The sequence below is a fragment of the Dipodomys merriami genome, unplaced genomic scaffold (assembly GCF_024711535.1).
Source record: "Dipodomys merriami isolate MVZ:Mamm:240054 unplaced genomic scaffold, mDipMer1.0.p SCAF_38, whole genome shotgun sequence".
Lineage (NCBI taxonomy): Eukaryota > Metazoa > Chordata > Mammalia > Rodentia > Heteromyidae > Dipodomys > Dipodomys merriami.
The window spans coordinates 8,945,028-8,966,423 of NW_027205381.1; the positions used below are offsets into that span (position 1 = coordinate 8,945,028).

Here is a 21,396-nt window from a genome sequence, read left to right on the forward strand (position 1 = left end):
TCACTAGTCTCAATATCTAAACCAAATTAGAGAATACAAGGTGTCTTAGTGTGGGATGGTCACAACAAAACAGAATCCTTCTTTACAGACCATGCCCTGATTTCTCTTTATAGTCCTTAGTGCCAAATGTGTATTATATATATTTTATATGTATATAATATGTATGCACATACACTTATTGTCTCTTCCATGACAGACCCCCAGCTGCATCCCATAATTTTTTCCTCTAACAAGTATTTATTGAGTGGCTGGCCAGACACTGTTAAAGGTATTATGGCTACAATGGTGAGCAAACAGCTTGGTGTCAATAAGTTTACACTTCAGAATGCAGGATAAGTGTTCAACAAATACTTCTTAAAATAATACTAGTATTGTTTTTGTCAGAAGGCAAAATAGAAAAAGAAACAATATCAAGATATAAATTTTTATTCATTTCTTTGTTTTAAATTAATGCTTATTTTAAAATAACACTTGAAAATTTTGTTTACAATCCATATTAGAAATAACATTCAAAACAATCCAAGTACATTATTTGAAGATTATATGCTTAATACTATATTGTTCCTAAATTAACACATTGTTGACATTAGCAAGAGTGTAAAATTGAATTCTGGCTAGTGATTAATATATAAAGAAAATTAAGATCAGGCATCAGTGGCTCCCACCTTAATCTTTTTTTTTTTTGCCAGTCGTGGGGCCCGAACTCTGGGCCTGGGCACTGTCCCTCAGCTCTTCAGCTCAAGGCTAGTGCTCTACCACTTGAGCCACAGCGCCACTTCCAGCTTTTTTCTGCTTATGTGGTGCTGAGGAATTGAACCCAGGGCCTCATGCATGCAAGGCAAGCACTCTACCACTGAGCCACCTTCCCAGCCCGAATTGATTTTTTTTTTTGTTGGTCGTGGGGCTTGAACTCTGGGACTGGGCACTCCCACCTTAATCTTAAGTTTTTTAGGAGGCTGAGGTCTGAGAACTAAGGTTCAAAGTTAATCCAGGAAGGAAAGTCAGAGAGATTATCTCCTATTTACCAGCAAAAAGCTAGAATGGAATTGTGGCTCAAGTGATAGAGTGACAACAGTGAAAAAAAAGGTGGAATGAATGTACAGCCTCTTTACCCTCTGAGTTCAAGCCTGCAATAAGTGTACACAGATGTACACAGACACACAAACACACAGAATAGCAAGGAAAATTATGGTAAAAAATGTGATTTTTAGGCCGGGCGCTGGTGGCTCACGCCTGTAATCCTAGCTACTCAGGAGGCTGAGATCTGAGGATCGCGGTTCAAAGCCAGCCCGGGCAGGAGAGACTGTGAGACTCCTATCTCCAATAAACCACCAGAAAACTGGAAGTGGCACTGTAGCTCAAGTGGTAGAGCGCTCGCCTTGAGCTGAAGAGCTGAGGGACAGTGCCCAGGCCCAGAGTTCAAGCCCCACGACCGACAAAAAAAAAAAAAAAAAAAAAAATGTGATTTTTAAAACTTCATGTAGACAATGATTCATGTTGAGCAACAATCTCACTGAAAAATACAGTATGTGACATGGCAACATCTACAGTTTTTCTGCCAGTCCTGGGGCTTGAACTCAGGGCCTGGGCAATATCCCTGCACTCTTTTGTTCAAGGCTAGCACTCTACCACTTGAGCCACAGTGCCACTTCCAGCTTTTTCTGTGTATGTGGTTTTGAGGAATTGAATCAAAGGCTTCATGCATGTTAGGCAAGCACTCTACCACTAAGCCACATTCCCAGCCCAACATCTATGTATTTTGATGCTGATTCTCATCCTCCCCCTTCTTGCAAACAACCAGTAAGGTACAAACTGCTTCTGATTGGCAATCACGAGAAGGGAAGAATTGACAGGTGCGGGTGGCTCACGCCTGTAATCCTAGCTACTCAGGAGGCTGAGATCTGAGGATCACAGTTCAAAGCCAGCCCGGGCAGGAGAGACCGTGAGACTCTTATCTCCAATTAACCACCAGAAAGTGGCATTGTGGAACTGTGCACAAGTGCTAGAGTGCTCACCCTGAGCTCAAGAGCTGAGGGACAGCTCCAAGGCCCAGAGTTCAAGCTCCACAATGACAAAAAAAAGAAAAAAAAAAAAAGAAAAAAGAAAAAAGAAATACGGGAAGAATCACAGCTAACCAACTTTTTGCTAATATTTGTGAAAGGCAAATTCACAGAAAGAGTGAAAGCTACCCACTGCTCACTGTTCCATGAAAAAAAAACAACAACAACTATATTCTGATTTCTAGTGGATTTTTAAAATTAAGTACAAAGATTCAACAAGCACCCATCTTATAAACACTGAATGTTGGGGCTGGGAAGGTGGCTCAGTGGTAGAGTACTTGCCTTGCATGCCTGAGGCCCTGGGTTCGATTCCTCAGCACCACATAAGCAAAAAGAAAAAAGCCGGAAGTGATGCTGTGGCTCAAGTGGTAGAGCACTAGCCTTGAGCTGAAGAGCTGAGGGACAGCGCCCAGGCCCAGAGTACAAGCTCCACGACTGGACCCCCCCAAAAAAATTGTAGAAACACTGAATGTTTCCTAAAGCTTGAAAATAATCTGTGTATTAGTTGTCAGACTAACTTGAAATTTTATTTTTTAACTTGAAATTTTAAATGTTACTCAGACATGTTTCTATCAGACAGTAGTAATTATTATCATTATTAATGACTATATGATTCCTTTTACCATGATTCTTGTTTGTGCTCATAGTTGAGATGTAAACATAAACTAGACTTTGTTGATACTGAAGAACAAAAAATTGATGTTGATTCAATAAAATGAGTACATGAAAAAGAAAATAAATGTCAATTACATATCTTTGGTCCCAGTAGATTCTTTCAGACAAACTATGAAGTAATCTATGTTAATATACCTCTTCCTTTCAAATACTATTAAAATAGGATTATAGCAGAAACAATTTCTATTGGATTTTATATTGATATCAATTAACAAGCTGATTAATCTAATAGTTGATTTTTCTAAACAGGCATTAGCAGATTTAATCTCTCCCAAATGAATGGGTCTCTTTTGGCTGATCAATTCGGTAGAGAAACTGGGCAGGTGAGAAGTAGCCGAGATACTCCACAGTGTCTGGGGTAGTGTCATAATGGTAATGTCCACCTTCTCCATGATGACTAAAGAAATGAGTGTGTTCCAGTCGCAAATCAAACCCCTATGACAACAGAGAAGTAACTTGTTAGCATGCACTCTTCTTTTTTTCAATCATGGGGCTTGAACTCTGGGCCTGGGCACTGTCCCTCAGCTCTTCAGCTCAAGGTGCTCTACCACTTAAGCTATAGCACCATTTCTGGCTTTTTTTGTTTATGTAGTGCTGAGGAATCGAACCCAGGGCCTCATGCATGCAAGGCAAGCCTTCTACCACTGAGTCACCATCCCAGCCTCTTTTTTTTTTAATTAATTTTTTATTGTAAATATACTATACAGAGGGTTACAGTTACATGAGCAAGTGTACATGAGTACACTTCCTATTGAGCATTGTTACCCCCTCCATTGTTTTCCCCCTACCATCCCTTCCCTTCCTACCTTCCCTGAGGTTCTTTTTTTTTTTTTTTTTAATTGTGATTAAGTGATTACATAATTTCCCAAATTTCACAGTACTGTGGAATAATGATGCTCATTTAAAGTCACAAGTTCATTCTAACTTTCCTGGAGCATATTGTCTATCACAGTCTATAACATATAATGGTGTACACATATACACCATACATGTGATCAGCAGCATGGGGATATTTAGTAGTGGTTCAACCAGATGAGTGGGAGTTCTTTGTTTCTTAAGTCCTGTTAATTTTGTCGTATCACCTAACATTTTGGATTTAGCATCCACTTATCAGGGAGACCATGTACCGTTTGTCTCTTTGCTCTTGCCTTACCTTGCTCAACATGATTCCTTCTAGCTCCATCCATTTCCCTGCAAATGCCCTTATTTTGTCATTTCTAATGGCTGCATAATATTCCATTATGTATAGATACCACAATTTTTGGATCCATTCATCTGTGGTGGGGCATCTGGGTTGTTTCCATATCCTAACTATTGTGAACAGTGCTGCAATAAACATGGAGGTGCACGTGTCCTTGTATATTGGTTCCTGTTGTTCAGGGTAGATGCCTAGAAGTGGTATGACTGGGTCGTAAGGAAGGTCAATCTTTAGCTTTCTAAGGACCCTCCAGACTGCTTTCCAAAGTGGTTGTATAAGTGTACATTCCCACCAGCAGTGCAATAGGGTCCCTCTTTCTCCACATCCCCTCCAGCATTTGTCGTTGGCTGATTTGTGGATGTGGGACTTTCTGACTAGGGTAAGGTGGTATCTCAGGGTTGTCTTTATTTGCATTTCCTTCACCACCAGGGATGATGAACATTTCCTCATGTGTTTCTTTGCCATTTTTATTTCTTCATCTGAGAAGTCCCTCTTTAGTTCCCTTGCCCATTTAGTAATTACCATCCCAGCCTCTTATCATGCACTCTTAATTACTCTGATTAGAATTTGTTTAAGAAGACATGGGTGTAATGTCTCATGTCTGTAATCCTAACTGTTCAAGAGGCAGAGATTGGGAATATCATTGTTTGAAGCCAGCCTATAGCAAAAATTTCTCAATCAACACCTTATTTATTTATCTATTTATTTGTTTATTTAATTTTGGCCCTGGGGACTAAACCCAGAGTGTTGCACCTGCTAGGTAAGCACTTTGCCAATGAGCTACATCCAAGCCCATAAACTCCCCATCTTAACCAGTAAAAAGCTAGATGTGCTGGGGAAGGCGTCATCCTAGTTATGTAGGAAGCCAGAACTGAAGATCAAGACAGCCTGGGCAAAACCAGTAAAGGCCTTATTCAAAACATAACAAAAGCTATAAGCGCTGGGGACTCAGCTCAAGTGGTATAGCATTTGTGTAGTGAGTGCTGGAGCCCTGAGTTCAAAAGCAGTACCAGAAATATTTCTTTGTTGTTTAAAAAGTTTTATTTTCATTTACATTACAAAAGTTTTTTTTTGGTGTACATTGTTTGTATACAACAGGGTCTTAATGTAGCTCTGGTCTAGAACTTGTGATTCTCTTATCCCTAATTCCTAAGTGTTAGGATTATAGGTATGCACCACCATGCCAAGAATTTTTTTTTTTTTTTTGGGTCCGGTCGTGGGGCCTGAACTCAGGGCCTGGGCACTGTCCCTCAGCTCTTTAGCTCAAGGCTAGCGCTCTATCACTTGAGCCACAGCACCACTTCCGGCTTTTTTCTTTTTGCTTATGTGGTGCTGAGGAATTGAACCCAGGGCCTCAGGCATGCAAGGCAAGTGCTCTACCACTGAGCCACCTTCCCAGCCCTATGCCAAGAATTATTATTATTTTTCTTTTGTAGTGCTGATCATCAATCCTAGGGCCTCACATATGCTAAGCAAGCATTCTGCCACTAAGCAGCAATATTTTTAAATTTCTCATTCTTTTTTTTTTTTGGCAGAACCAAGGGCTATGTGCTGATATGTAGGCATTATAGCACTTAGCTACATCTGTGTATTTTAAAATATAGGCAATCCAAGCACATGATTCCAGAAATCAAAGGATACCTTCAGTAAAATGATCCCTTCCCTAACTTTAACATTCATTTCCTTTCCTTTCACACAACAAATATATGTAGTTTCTTTTTTTTTTTTTTTTGCCAGTCGTGGGGCTTGAACTCTGGGCCTGGGCACTGTCCCTCAGCTCTTCAGCTCAAGGCGAGCGCTCTACCACTTGAGCTACAGCGCCACTTCCGGTTTTCTGGTGGTTTTTATTGGAGATCGGAGTCTCACGGTCTCTCCTGCCCGGGCTGGTTTTGAACCGGGATCCTCAGATCTCAGCCTCCTAAGTAGCTAGGATTACAGGCGTGAGCCACCAGCGCCCGGCTATATGTAGTTTCTTACCTATCTTTCCTGAAATATTTACTTTTTCCCTTTGCACTCAAATTGTAGTAGTCTCTACACATGGTTCTACATATTTTTTTAAAACTCAACAATATAGCTTTGAGATAGTTGCTTATTAGATCATAAAAAAAGCTTTTTGTTTGTTTGTTTGGAGCTTGAACACAAGGCCTGGATGCTAACCCTTAGCTTCTTTGCTCAAGGCTGATATTTAGTGTTTGGGCCACAGCTTCACTTCTGGCCTTTTGGTAGTTAATTGGAGATAAGAGTCTCACTGACTTTTCTGCCTGGGATCAATTTGACCCATGATTCTCAGATCTGCCTCCTAAATAGCAAGGATTACAGGTGTGAGCCACCAGCACCTGGCTGGTCTATATTCATTTCTATTCAGTGTGTAGAATTAGAACATAAACACAAACTAAGATAGAAGCAATAGATTCTAGTTGTGTTTCTACTATTTCATGGCATGGCTTTAGGTCTTACTGAAAATCTTGTTGCTGCACTTTCTCAAAGGTATAATCTGTCTGACTCAGGGAAGGAAGCCTTATCTTTCAAGAACATTGTAAAGCTTATCTTAGTCCTTAAATAGCAGAAACAAAAAAAGTGCCTAAATTCTAACATCAAGCCATCACTATAGTACACTGTAATATAAAAGACAGCAAAAACTTACTGGGTCTCTGGAGATAAAAACTGGAAGACAAATCAGAGGAGCCTTCATCTCATAAAAATTCAGCCATTCATTCACCTGCTCATCAGAGTTCAGTGGACAGGAGGAAAATTCTGCAGGCTGTAACAACAAATCATGAAAGAGGTAAAAATATGGTGTATCATTGAAAATTAAAGTTCTTTTTATAATGGCATAATTTGATTCAGTTATACTTTTAAGCCCTCTTCCTCCTCCTCCCCCACCCCCTCCTCCTTCTTCTTTTATTATTTTAGTCGGTCATGGGGCTTGAGTGGGCCTGAGTGCTGCTGTCCCTCAGCTCTTCAGCTCAAGGCCAGCTCTCTACCATTTGAGCTACGGCGCCACTTTCGGTTTTCTGGTGGTTTATTGGAGATAAGAGTCTCATGGACTTTCCTGCGCTGGCCAACTTTGAATGGCAATCCTCAATCTCAGCCTCCTGAGTAGCTAGGATGACAGGCCCCTGGCTGGTCTTATTATTATTATACCTAAGTTTTCAAAAAGTTAGTGAATTATTGGGAGCTAGTACCTTACGCCTGTAATCCGAGATACTCAGGAGGCTGAGGATCACAGTTCCAAGCCAAACCTGGGCAGAAAAGTCAGTTCAACTTTTGTTGTTATTGTTGTTGGTCATGGGGCTTGATCTTCGGGCCTGGGTGCTGGCTCTGAGCTTTTTTTTGCTCAAGGCTAGTGCTCTACCAGTTTGAGCCATAATCCACTTCTGGTTTTCTGGTGGTTAATTGGAGATAAGTGTCTCATAGACTTTGCTGCCTGGCTACCTTCTAACTCATAATCCTCAGATCTTAGCCTCCTAGCTACGATTATAGGCTTGAGCCACCTGGCTCAGTGAGAGTTTTATTTCCAATTAACTACCAAAAAAATCCATTAAGTGGAACTGTGACTAGAGTGGTAAAGTACTAGTTCTGAGCTGAAAAGCTCAGGGAGAGACTCTATATACTAGTTCGAGCCCCAGGACTAGCACCAAAAAAAAAAAAGAAGAAAGAAAAAATCTAATTTGTATAAACTAAAATTTAGGAATAAATGAAAGGCTGAATCAATTACTATCTTTTTCTCTCTTTTTCTCCTAGCCTCTAATAAGTATTTTTATGGTGTGTCTGTGTAAGCCCTGGGGCTTAAACTCAGGGACTGGGCACTGTCCCTGAGCTTCTTTTGCTTAAGGTTAGCATTCTATCCCTTGAGCCACAGCACCACTTTTGGCTCCTGAGTAGCTAGGATTACAAATGTGAGCCATCACTGCCAGGCGCCTCTCTGCTTTTGATCGTAATGTTTAGTAAGTTTTCTAGGCGTGTGGGGATTTGGATTAAATCCAGGAGTGAGATTGAAGGGGTATCTTGTATGCATGTATGGAAATGTCACAATGAAACCCCTTTGTATAAGTAATATTTGTTAATAAAAATTTTTTTTTGAAAAAAAAAAAAAAAAGAGAATAAAAGTTGGGTGCCCTGGGTTCAATTCCCACCACATAAGCAGAAAAAGCTAGCCATCCCACTGGGTTAAAGTAGTATCTTACTGTCATTTCAAGTTTAATTTTCCTAATGATTAGTGATTTTTAGTATCTTTTCACATTATTTTCATTTTTACTAATTTTTTAAAGATGTTAACATAAATCCAGGCACCAGTGAATTACTCCTGTATTCCTAGCTAGTCTGGAGTCTAAGATGTGAGTATCCAGGGTGAAAACTAACCTAAAAGTTGGGTGCCAGTGGCTCATGCTTGTAATCCTAGCTACTCAGAAGGCTGAGGTCTGAGGATCCCAGTTCAAAGCCAGTCCAGGCAAGAAAGTCTATGAGACCCTTATCTCCAGTTATCTACCAAAAAGCCAGAAGTGGTACAGCACCAGTCGACAGTAAAAAAGCTCATCAGTAAAAAAAAGAAGTTGAAAGCAAAATATGATTTCCATGAGTGAAGGATAGCTGGGTAAAGTTGATTAACTGATAATATGTTTTATTTAGATAGAGTAAGAAATTCTGGTGAACTAAAAATAATGATAGTATAATATAAAAATATATAATATAAATATAATAATAATGATAATACACTATATTTTTCAAAGCTACAAAAATGGATTTTGAATGTTTAATCCATAATGGTTACTGTCTTGTCAAATACATTTAAGCTAATTTAAACATGATATAATGGATCAAATCCCCATAAATGTGTGGTTTTCTATGTTATTTATAAGTACGTATGTGTGGGTGTGGTTCTGGGGCTTGAATACAGGGCCTAGACATTTGCTCTTAGCTATTTTATTTATGGCTGGCACTCTACCATGTGGGTCACAGTTTCTACTTCTGACTTATTGATGTGATGGTTAACTGGAAATAAGAGTCTTATAGATTTTCTCTCCTTATAGATTTTCACCCTGGATACTCACATCTTAGACTCCAGACTAGCTAGGAATACAGGGGTAATTCACTGGTGCCTGGATTTATGTTAACATCTTTAAAAAATTAGTAAAAATGAAAATAATGTTAAAAGATACTAAAAATCACTAATCATTAGGAAAATTAAACTTGAAGTGACAGTAAGATATTACTTTAACCCAGTGGGATGGCTAGCTTTTTCTGCTTATGTGGTGGGAATTGAACCTAGGGCCTCAGACATGCAAGGCAAGCACATTACCACTGAGCCACTTTCTCAGCCCCATAAAAACTTTAAATAACAAGTATTGGCTACAATGTACAAAAACTGAAGCCCTTGTGCATTGCTGAAAGTAAAATGGTGCAGCCACTATGGAAGATATGGCCTGTTCACAAATAATTAAAAATGGAAGGATAGTGTGCATAGCTCAAGTGATAGAACACTTACCTAGCATGAGTGAGACACTGGGTCAACTAAAGCATCAGCAAAGAAAAAGCATATTGAAATATAAACATTGTAGGGGGAGAGGTAGTGAGAGGGGACTTGTAAATGAGTGGAAAAGGGAATGGTGGACAAATACAGTCGTAATACTCAATGTACATATCTGATGAAGAAATGGAAATATATGAGCCTGGGGAGGAGTAGTAGAGTAGGCAGGGGAAAAGATGGAAGGGGTGACACTGATCAAGAAGCACTAGATAGATACATATATGGGCATGTTAAATTGTAAATCCTTTATACAATCATTTGAAGATTAAAAGATAAAAAATAGGCGGAGGGGGGACCAAGATGGCGACGGGGCAGTAGGGAAACGCCACAGCTCTCTCCAACCAAAAAGAGAGTTCGAGCTCCAACGCTTAATCCCCCCAAGAGACCGACAACAACAAAAAGACGAACACTCAGAGAAAAACCAGAGGCGGAGAATAACAAAAAAGAAACAGAGGAAAAGAAGAATTTCAGAAGAAAAGCGAAGACCCCTCCCCCAACCTTTACTGGCCACGCGGCAGTGCGCCAAGCCGCCGGCCAGCAGGCCCGGCGGGGGCTGCGGGAGCCCCAAGAGACACAGGGGGCCGCTTTCAGATCACCAGGTACTGGTTTACAGAACAGCGGATCGCCAGGAACAGAGAAGCCTACCAGCCAGGAGTCTCCACGAGGATCCCACCCCCACCCCTCACTCTCCACCTGAGCAGAGAGGCTCCATCCCGCCAAAGCCGCTCGGCACCAGCAGCGCGCCCGCCCGATCGCGATCGCAAAGACCCGGCACTCTCCACCCGAGCAGAGAGGTTCCATCCCGCCAAAACCGCCAGCAGCGCGCAAAGGGAACTGTCTGCAGACCACCCACCCGCCCGCCCGATCACGATCGCAACGACCCGGCGGGGCCACTCGGGCCCCAGAGGTACCGCGAAGAAGCTGTCTGAGCGGGGACCAGGACAAGAGAAGCCCAAACCCCACCAAAACTCCACCCATATACCCTAGACTGGGAATTGGGCAACACAGGCTGCCAGCACCTGATAGTAAGCAGGAGCTCAGACTGTTAAGGCGGCTCAGCAATAGAGTGATAGTCTTGGATGTATGAGGCCCTGGATCTGATTCCTCAGCATCACAAAAGCAAAAAGGGTCAGAAGTGGTGCTGTGGCTCAAACGGTAGGGTGCCAGCCTTGAGCTGAAAAGCTGAGGGACAGCACCCAAACCTAGAGTTCAAGCCCACAACCAGCCCAAAACAAACAAACAAAAACACATCAGGAGCCCATAGCAGACTCCAGCATTTGGGAGAGTGCATCCAGAGCATCTGTTCTTCACAAGAGCACCCGTAGGAGCAAACACAAGCAGTCTAGGCTGCTCAACCCTTCCAAAGGCGGGAACTGCCAGCAATCTACAGCAGAGAGCTGAGAATCCTAAGTAAGTCAGAATAGCAGCTGGAAATAGGCTCCCAACAGAACCCAGATCAGGCACAGACTCTCTCTACCAATACAGAATCAGCAACCAAGCAAAGACAGACACACCAAAACAAAATCGAAGAGCAGTCTCCTGAACCTCCATGCGAAAATCACAGAGAAAAATCACAAGGTTTACTACCACCCAGGACAGCAAGCTCACCTCAAAAGCCAGCAGCCACACAGGGGAGAGCCCCAGTGGGAGCAAAGCAGGAATGGAAGACAAAGACTACTTCCAAGGGTTGCTGGAGGCAATGACTCAAGAAATAAAGCGAGAAATTTATCAGAAATTGAAAGAGCACAAGGATGAACTATCCAAAGAGATACAGGGTATCAAACAAGAGATGCATGCAAAAATAGAAGCTGCACAAACCTCAATAAGAAGTGAGATAAACGCCAAATTAGAGGTAATGCATACCTCATTGAGAGGTGAGATCAGTACTCTGAGAACCAACATTGAATCCATAAAGGGATCCATTTCCTCCATGCAAACCACAATAGAAGCCACTGTCAACAGAGTGAATGAAATGGAAGGTCGAGTGTCAGATACAGAAGACAGAATACACCAACTGGACCAAAAAGTGACAGATATGGAAAAATTACTCAAATTAAACCAAAGGGATATTCAAGAGCAAGCAGATAATGCTAAAAAATTTAACCTTCGCATAATTGGAGTGGACGAAGGTGAGGAATTCCAGAGCAAGGGAATGCACCACCTATTTAACAATATAATCAATGAAAATTTTCCCCACCTCAAAAACGACCATCTTAACTACATCACAAAAGCTTATCGAACACCCAACAAGCAAGACCCCAGGAGAAACACTTCTAGACACATTATAGTAAAAATGATAGATCTGAATAATAAGGAAACAATCCTGCATGCAGCAAAAATGAAGAAGGAGCTATACTACAATGGGAAAAAAATAAGAATTACTGCAGATCTCTCCACACAAACAATGAATGCAAGAAAAGCCTGGGAAAGCACCATACGAGCCCTGAGAGCCAATAACTGCCAACCCAGACTGATCTACCCGGCAAAGCTAGCATTCACATTTGATGGAGAACTGAAAACTTTTAATAGCAAAGAAAAACTAAATGAATACATAAACATTAAGCCAGCATTACAAAGAATTCTAAGAGGGGGGACACAACCTGAAGAAAGCAGCCAGGAACTGGGGCCTGCCCCAAACAGGCGTTACTCAAAGTCTAACTGAGCAAGCACAGGAGGAAAGGAAAAAAGAAAAACTTAGGAAAACGGAATGGCAGGGACAACAATGCATCTCTCTATACTTTCTCTTAATATAAATGGGCTGAATTCGCCAATTAAAAGAAAACGAACTGAGGACTGGATAAGAAAACAAGACCCATCCATTTGTTGCCTTCAGGAGACCCACCTCTCAGCCAAACATACAAACAAACTCAGAGTGAAGGGGTGGAAAAGGATCTACCAATCAAACGCCCCCAGTAAGAAAGCAGGTGTAGCTATCCTGATATCTGACAAAATAAACTTTTCATTAAAATCAGTACAGAAAGACAAGGACGGACACTACATATTAATAAAGGGAACAATCCAAGAGGAGGATATAACCATCATCAACTTATATGCCCCAAATATTGGTGCACCCAGATATGTCAAACAAATGCTCTCAAACTTACAGAATAAAATAGATCCCAATATGATAATACTAGGAGACTTTAACACACCACTCTCACCAAAGGACAGGTCTACCAACCAGAGGATTGGCAAAGAAGCTACCGAATTAAGAGAGGCCATACTGCAAGCGGAATTAACTGACATCTACCGAGTATTTCACCCTAAAACAAGACAGTACACATTCTTCTCAGCAGCTCACGGAACTTTCTCCAAAATAGACCATATCATAGTTCATGCAAGGAACTTAAGCAAATACAAAGGGATCGACATAATCCCCTGTATCCTATCTGACCACAGTGGAATCAAGCTAGCTCTCAATAACAAAGCATACCGCAGAAATTTCTCCAATACATGGAAATTGAACAGCACACTCCTTAACAATGCCTGGATAACAGAAGAGATCAGAGAAGAAATAAAGCATTTCCTACAACTCAATGAAAATGAAAACACCTCACAAAGAAACTTGTGGGACACAGCAAAAGCAGTCCTGAGGGGCAAATTTATTGCCCTCAGTGCCCACATCAAGAGAATGGAGACAGACCAAGTAAATAATCTCATGTTGCAATTAAAACAGCTAGAAAAACAGGAAAAAATGGGACCTAAAGCTACTAGAAGAAGCCAGATAACCAAATTAAAAGCAGAGATTAACCAATTAGAAAATCAGAAAACCATAACCAAAATAAACCAAACAAAAAGCTGGTTCTTTGAGAAAATAAACAAAATTGATGGCCCATTGGCTAGATTAATTAAAAAAAGAAGAGAGGAAACCCATATTAATAGGATTAGGGATGCCACGGGAAACATCACCACACGTACCCAAGATATCCAAACAATTCTAACAGACTACTTTCAAAAGCTATACTCTCTAAAGGAAGAAAATCGGGCAGAAATGGATGCATTTTTAGAGAAATACAAGTTGCCCAAACTGAGCAAAGAAGAAGTTAACCAATTAAATAAGCCAATATCCTATAATGAGATACAGGAAGCTATCAAAAGTCTTCCAACAAAAAAAAGCCCAGGACCAGATGGATTCACAGCAGAATTCTATAAGACCTTCAAACAAGAACTAATACCCATACTCCTCAAGCTCTTCAGAGAAACAGAGAAGGAAGGAGCTATCCCAAACTCATTCTACGAAGCCAATATCACACTCATCCCCAAACCAGGCAAAGACCCAACCAAAAAGGAGAATTACAGGCCAATCTCCTTGATGAACACAGATGCAAAGATCCTTAACAAGATTCTAGCTAACAGAATCCAGAAACACATAAAAAAAATAATTCACTATGACCAGGTAGGCTTCATCCCAGAGACACAGGGATGGTTTAACATACGTAAGTCAATAAATGTAATCCAACATATCAACAGAGCCAAGGTCAAGAATCACATGATTATCGCTACAGATGCAGAAAAGGCCTTTGACAAAATTCAACATTCATTCATGCTAAAAGCTCTGGAGAAAATAGGAATAGAAGGAACATTTCTAAAAACAATAAAAGCCATTTATGACAGACCAATAGCCAATATTATACTTAATGGGGAAAAGCTACAACCAATTCTCCTAAAATCAGGAACAAGGCAAGGATGCCCACTGTCTCCACTCCTCTTCAATATAGTCCTAGAACCCTTAGCCAGGGCAATAAGGCAAGAAAAAGACATTAAAGGGATCCGCATAGGAAAAGAAGAAGTTAAACTATCCCTTTTTGCAGACGACATGATACTATACCTCCAAGATCCCAAAAATTCCATCCCCAAACTCTTAGAAATCATAAATCACTTTGGCAAAATAGCAGGATACAAAATAAACCCACAAAAATCAGTTGCCTTCCTATACACTGATAATGTACAGGAAGAGAGGGAAATAAAGGGAGCAACCCCATTCACAATAACCTCCCGAAAAATAAAATATTTAGGAATTAACCTAACCAAAGATGTAAAAGAACTATTTAATGAGAACTATAAAAAGTTAAAGAAAGAAATTGCAGAAGACACTAGGAAATGGAAAGACCTCCCATGCTCCTGGATAGGCCGACTTAATATAGTAAAGATGGTAATACTTCCAAAACTAATATACAAATTCAACGCAATTCCTATTAAAATTCCAATGACGTACATCTCTGAAATACAGAAAACAGTCCAAAAATTCATATGGAACAACAAAAGACCTAGAATAGCCAAAACAATTCTAGGGGATAAAGACAATATGGGAGGGCTATCCATGCCGAACTTCAAACTCTACTACAGAGCTATAATAACAAAGACAGCATGGTACTGGCACAAAAACAGACCCGAAGACCAATGGAACAGAATAGAAGATCCAGAAATAAATCCACAGGCCTACAGCCAGCTGATATTCGACAAAGGAGCCAAAGACATACAATGGAAGAAACACAGCCTCTTCAACCGCTGGTGCTGGGAAAACTGGGCAGCCACATGCAGAAAACTAAAAGTGGACCCCAGCCTATCACCATGCACCAACATCAACTCAAAATGGATTAAAGACCTTAACATTAAACCTGAATCTCTGAAACTACTGCAGGACAGAGTAGGAGAGACACTTGAACTAATAGGCACAGGAAGGAACTTCCTGAACAGAGTCCCAGGGTCACAACAAATTGGAGAGAGACTCGACAAATGGGACTACCTTAAAATAAAAAGCTTCTGCACAGATAAAGCTATCGCAACCAAGCTAGAAAGACAACCAACTAATTGGGAAAAAATATTTACCAGCAATATATCAGACAAGGGGTTAACATCCTGTATATACAGGGAACTCAAGAAACTAATCCCTCCCAAACCTAACAAACCAATTACTAAATGGGCAAGGGAACTAAAGAGGGACTTCTCAAATGAAGAAATAAAAATGGCAAAGAAACACATGAGGAAATGTTCATCATCCCTGGTGGTGAAGGAAATGCAAATAAAGACAACCCTGAGATACCACCTTACCCCAGTCAGAATGTCCCACATCCACAAATCAGCCAACGACAAATGCTGGAGGGGATGTGGAGAACGAGGAACGCTATTACACTGCTGGTGGGAATGTACACTCATACAACCACTTTGGAAAGCAGTCTGGAGGGTCCTTAGAAAGCTAAAGATTGACCTCCCTTACGACCCAGTCATACCACTTCTAGGCATCTACCCTGAACAACAGGAACCAATATACAAGGACACGTGCACCTCCATGTTTATTGCAGCACTGTTCACAATAGCTAGGATATGGAAACAACCTAGATGCCCCACCACAGATGAATGGATCCAAAAATTGTGGTATCTATACACAATGGAATATTATGCAGCCATTAGAAATGACAAAATAATGGCATTTGCAGGGAAATGGATGGAGCTAGAAGGAATCATGTTGAGCGAGGTAAGCCAAGAATGAAGAGACAAACAGTACATGGTCTCCCTGATAAGCGGATGATAAATCCAAAATGTTAGGTGATATGACAAAACTAACAGGACTTAAGAAACAAAGAACTCCCACTCATCTGGTTGAACCACTACTAAATATCCCCATGCTGCTGATCACGTGTATGGTATATAACATATGAACACCGTTATATATTACAGACTGTGATAGACAATTTGCTCCAGGAAAGTTAGAATGAACGTGTGACTTTAAATGAGCATCATTATTCCACAATACTGTGAATTTCCAGAAATTAAGTAATCACTTAATCACAATCAAAAAAAAAAAAAAGAACCTTGGGGAAGGGAGGGAGGGAGGGGACGGTAGGGAGAAAACAATGGAGGGGGTAACAATGTTCAAGAGGAAGTGTACTCATTACCCCACTCATGTAACTGTAACACTCTGTATAGAATCTTTACAATAAAAAAATTAAAAAAAAAAAAAAAAAAAGATAAAAAATAAAAGAAAATTGCAATAGTTTCACTACGCATTTTCTCACAATATAATGTCTATTTTTTTTTTTTTTTGCCAGTCATGGTGCCTGAACTCTGGGCCTGGGCACTGTCCCTCAGCTCTTCAGCTCAAGGCTAGTGCTCTACCACTTGAGCCACAGCACCACTTTCAGCTTTTTCTGCTTATGTGGTCTGAGGAATCGAACCCAGGGCCTCATGAATGCAAGGCAAGCACTCTACCACTGAGCCACCTTCCCAGCCCCTGATGTCTATTTTTATATTCAAATTTTCAACAAAAGTGTCTTTAGAGATATAAATATTTAAAAATTCTAAGGTAGTGAGTATGTGTACATACACACACCAATCATGTAATGCACGCTGAGCTCTTACCATAATGTGAGCCTTTACTTTTCCCTTCTGAATTAGGAAAGTGCCTCCCATCCCTACAGGTTTGTTTTCATAATGGTCTTCCAGAGCCTGTCTCATGCAAGTCACAAAGTTAAGTTGTCCAGTTCTTTTTTTGGCTTTTACTTCAATGACCTACAGGAAACACAAATAAGCACATCAGTAAGCTGTCAAAATACATGTGATTAACTACTTAGATGTAGCATTATCTAAGTGCCATCAAGAAAATATTCTTATTTGTTCAGTGCATCCAAGTTTGAGTTGAGATGTCTCAATCCTCTGAAACACTTCTTAATTAATCATACACACATTACATGTATATGTGTGCATATATATATATATATATATATATATACATACATACAAACATGTAACTTTAAATAATGTCTTTTCCTTTCCTCCCTTCTTCCTTTTTTTCCCTCCATTTCCCTCCATTTCTCCCTCCTGTGTATGCCAATCCTGAAGCTGGAACTCAGGGCTTGAGAACTGTGAGCTTTTTGCTCAAGGAAGGGCTTTACCACTTGAGCCACTGCTCTACTTCCAGATTTTTGGTGGGGAATTGAAGATGAGTCTCATGGACTTTCCTGCCTGGGCTGACTTCAAACCATGATCCTCAGATCTCAGCCTCCTGAGTATCTAGGCATGAACCACTAGTATCTGATCCTTTTTAAAAATTTTGTGCCAACTACCACTTACTGCTCTCATATGGCTTTTTTGCTCATGGCTGATGTTCCTTGAACATCACACTTGAACAACATCTCCCCTTTTGGCTTTCTGCTGTTTTTAGAGTCTAGGCTTTGCATCCCTAGGTTAGCTTCAAACCATGAATCTCAGCTTCCTGAGTAGCTAGGATTACAGGCAAGAGCCTGTAATTATTCATGGTATACTGAATTCTAGAGAATGACCATATATGTCATGGTGATAAATAGCTGAGAATTTCCTGGCATAAAGGTTAATCACTGGTAACTGAGCATAAGGGAGTAATTAAGATGCTTTCTCATGTCTTGTAAAAGTTTTCATTATGTTTATTAGGTATTTTTACTTTTCTTAATTCATTTCAGCTGTCTGTATTTACAAAAAGTGAGCCTTTAGAAATGCTACCACTATCTATTTGCATACTCACAGAAAGAAAATATGAAGTAGAGCACCGATTTTCCTTGTTTTTAATTGTTTTATTTTGTCAGTCTTGGGTCTTGAACTCAGGGCCTGGGTGCTGTCCCTGAGCTCTTCAAGGTGAGCATAATACCACTCGAGCTACAGCTCTACTTTTTTTTTTTTTCTGGTCAATTGGAGATAAGGGTCCACAGACTTTCCTGGCAAGACTGACTGAAACGTGATCCCCAGATCTCAGCTTCATGAGTAGCTACTATTACAGGCATGAGCTACCAGCACCCAGCTAGAATTCTCTTTTTTCTTTCTTTATCGAGTTTAAGTGATTACATAAACTTCACAATATTGTGGGATAGTGATACTTAAAGTCACAAACACATTTTAACCTTCACAAGGTACATTGTCATTATCATAGTCTATAAAGCTATGGACTCTACAAACTTTGACACTACAGCTATTTTTTTTCCAAATCAGGTGATGTATACATCTCTTCCTGTTTGCTTAGTGTAAGCTGTTCCCTCTTTCTCATTCCCTCCCTCCCTTTGCTGCCCTTGAGTTGCTTAGTTCACTTTCATCAATGTACAGTGCAGCTGATCCAAGTAGAATTCTGTATCCTGTACAAAATTCTATACAAAAATCACCTTGCCAGGTTGGCCCTCACTGGCAAAAAGATTAGCCAGTAATGCACATCCAAAATCATGATATTTCTCACTGTATTTCTCTAGCAGGCACCCTCCATCTACAGGGTTAATCCATGCAAAGTAACTTCGGTTCACAGGAGGGTTGTGTTCACTTTCTGTTTGTATAACTGGAATAAACTAAAAAGAAAAAAAGGCAATTAGTAAATCCCTGTTTAGAAAGTATTTTTTTTTGACTAGTCCTAGGGTTTGAACTTAGGGCCTGGGCGCTGTCCTTAAGCAGCTTCTTCTTTTTTTTTAATGGTAAGAAAACTTGGCAGAGCTTTATTGAATAAGCATGCAAGCAAGCAAGCAGACAGACAATAAACAAACAACACAAGCAGAAAGGTATTGAATAGGTTCATCCTTATATGAACCAAATCTTTATAGTATTCTGGGAAGACCTTGGAGTGTAAAAATTTGAGATCTTTCCTCAAAGAAAGAAAAGGACGCCATTAACGGAGTGTGGATGCTCTCATAGAGAGGAGAGAGACATCTCTATGCTTCTTTTGCTCAAGGCTAGTGCTCTGCTACTTGAGCCACAGAGCCACTTCTGGCTTTTTCTGAGTAGTTTATTGGAGATAAAGAGTCTCACAGACTTTCCTGCCTGGGCTGGCTTTGAACCATCATCCTCAGATCTCAGCCTCCTGAGTAGCTAGGAGTACAAGTGTAAGCCACCAGCACCTGGCTAGAAAATACCTTAAATAATATAGCAGAATATTTTGTCTTAGACTTAGGACATTTTATTTTAAGTATTTTTTTTAACATAAACAAAACCATATGAAATATGAAGTACTTATCTTTAGGTACAAAACGCAAGGAACGTTATAGTTTGGAAATTAAGTGCCCTTGTATCCTGAGGGTTGGGGCCTAGTACAGTGGGTTCAGAGTTGGAGATTTTGGGAGATGATTAAATTATAAGGGCTCTGATCTCATTAGTCAATCCACGTATGGATTCATAGCTTAATAGGTGGTGTGGGAAAGGCTTTGTTATATTAGTGACCTCTCCTTGTCTCTGTCTCTATCGTCTGTCTCTAATTCCTGGTCCCCACAGGATAAGCAGCTTTGCTCCAATATGAACCTCTTGCTCTAAGAAATGGGACTAGCTGGGCACCGGTACATGTCATCCTAGCTACTCAGGAGGCTGAGATCTGAGGATGGCGGTTCAAAGCCAGCCCGGGCAGGAAAGTCCATGAGACTCCTATCTCCAATAAACCACCAGAAAACCAGAAGTGGCGCTGTGGGCTCAAGGGGTAGAGCACTTGCCTTGAGCTGAAGAGCTCAGGTACAGTACCCAGGCTCAGAGTTCATGCCCAGAACTGACCTCCCCCCCCCAAAAAAATGGGAGTAAACAAACTTCTGAAACTTATACATTTTTCCTCCTTATAAGTTAGTTATCACATATACTTTATCACTATGGAACTCTAATATAAACATTTTGTAAATATTTATATTGTTTTCCCTCCTTTGCCCTTGTTCTTTCTTTCTTTCTTTTTTTTTTTTTTTGTCAGCCGTGGGGCTTGAACTCTGGGCCTGGGCGCTGTCCCTCAGCTCTTCAGCTCAAGGCGAGCGCTCTACCACTTGAGCTACAGCCCCACTTCCGGTTTTCTGGTGGTTTATTGGAGATAGGAGTCTCACGGTCTCTCCTGCCCGGGCTGGCTTTGAACCGCGATCCTCAGATCTCAGCCTCCTGAGTAGCTAGGATTACAGGCGTGAGCCACCAGCGCCCGGCTGTTCTTTCATTTATTATTTCTGTCGTTCGTGGGACTTGAAGTTGGGGCCTGGATGCTGTTCCTGAACTCGTTTTGCTCAAGGCTAGCACTCTACTACTTTGAACCACAGCACCACTTTCAGTTTTCTGGTGGTTAACTGGAGATAAGAATCTCAGATCGGGCTGGGAAGGTGACTCAGTGGTAGAGTGCTTGCCTTGCATGCATGAGGCCCTGGGTTCAATTCCTCAGTACCACATAAGCAGAAAAAGCCAGAAGTGGCACTGTGGCTCAAGTGGTCAAGCGCTAGCCTTGAGCTTAAGAGCTGAGGGACAGCACTCAGGCCCCACCACTGACAAAAAAAAAAAAAAAAAAAAAAAAAAAAAAAGAATCTCAGATCCTCAGATCTCAGCCTCCTGAGTAGCTAGGATTACAGGGGTGAGCCACCAGTGCCTGGCTGTCCCTGTTCTTATTCTACCCTCCCTTCCTTTCTTTCCTTTCTCCTTCTCTATCTCCTTTCCTTTTTTTTTGGGTCCGGTCGTGGGGCCTGAACTCTGGGCCTGGGCGCTGTCCCTCAGCTCTTCAGCTCAAGGCTAGCGCTCTACCACTTAAGCCACAGCACCACTTCCAGTTTTTTTCTTTTTTTTTCTTGGGGGGGGGGGGGTCTGGTCGTGGGGCCTAAACTCTGGGCCTGGGCGCCATCCCTCAGCTCTTCAGCTCAGGGCTAGCGCTCACATGAGCTACAGTGCCACTTCCGGCTTTTTTTCTTTTTGCTTATGTGGTGCTGAGGAATCGAACCCAGGGCCTCAGGCATGCAAGGCAAGCGCTCTACCACTGAGCCACCTTCCCAGCCCCGCTTTCCTTTTTTTTTGAGGAAAGATCTCAAAATTTTACACTCCAAGGTCTTTCCAGAATACCATAAAGATTTGGCTCATATAGGTTGAACCTATTCCTTAAGAAAATCTGAATCTAAGCTGGGTACTAGTGGCTCACACCTCTAATCCTAGTTACTCGGGAGACTGAGATCTGAGGATCACAGTTCAAAGCCAGCTCAGTCAGGAAAGTC

At 41.1% G+C, this 21,396-nt stretch overlaps 1 protein-coding gene across 3 annotated transcripts in view; it reads right to left on the minus strand.

Moving 5' to 3' along the window:
- Nucleotides 1–424: 424 nt before the first annotated feature.
- The window catches only part of CUNH11orf54 (chromosome unknown C11orf54 homolog), a 37,393-nt gene continuing 16,421 nt past the window's right edge, over nt 425–21,396 (minus strand). For 2 of the 3 annotated variants that reach the window (XM_069989515.1, XM_069989516.1), the window contains exons 6-9: nt 18,586–18,762; nt 16,820–16,969; nt 6,578–6,694; nt 425–3,170 (exon numbers count right to left, since the gene is read on the minus strand). In XM_069989515.1, the coding sequence (XP_069845616.1) occupies nt 2,997–3,170; nt 6,578–6,694; nt 16,820–16,969; nt 18,586–18,762 (618 nt within the window). In that variant the 3' untranslated portion in view covers nt 425–2,996. The remainder of the gene's footprint in view (nt 3,171–6,577; nt 6,695–16,819; nt 16,970–18,585; nt 18,763–21,396) is intronic. The other variant, XM_069989517.1, reaches the window with a different exon arrangement.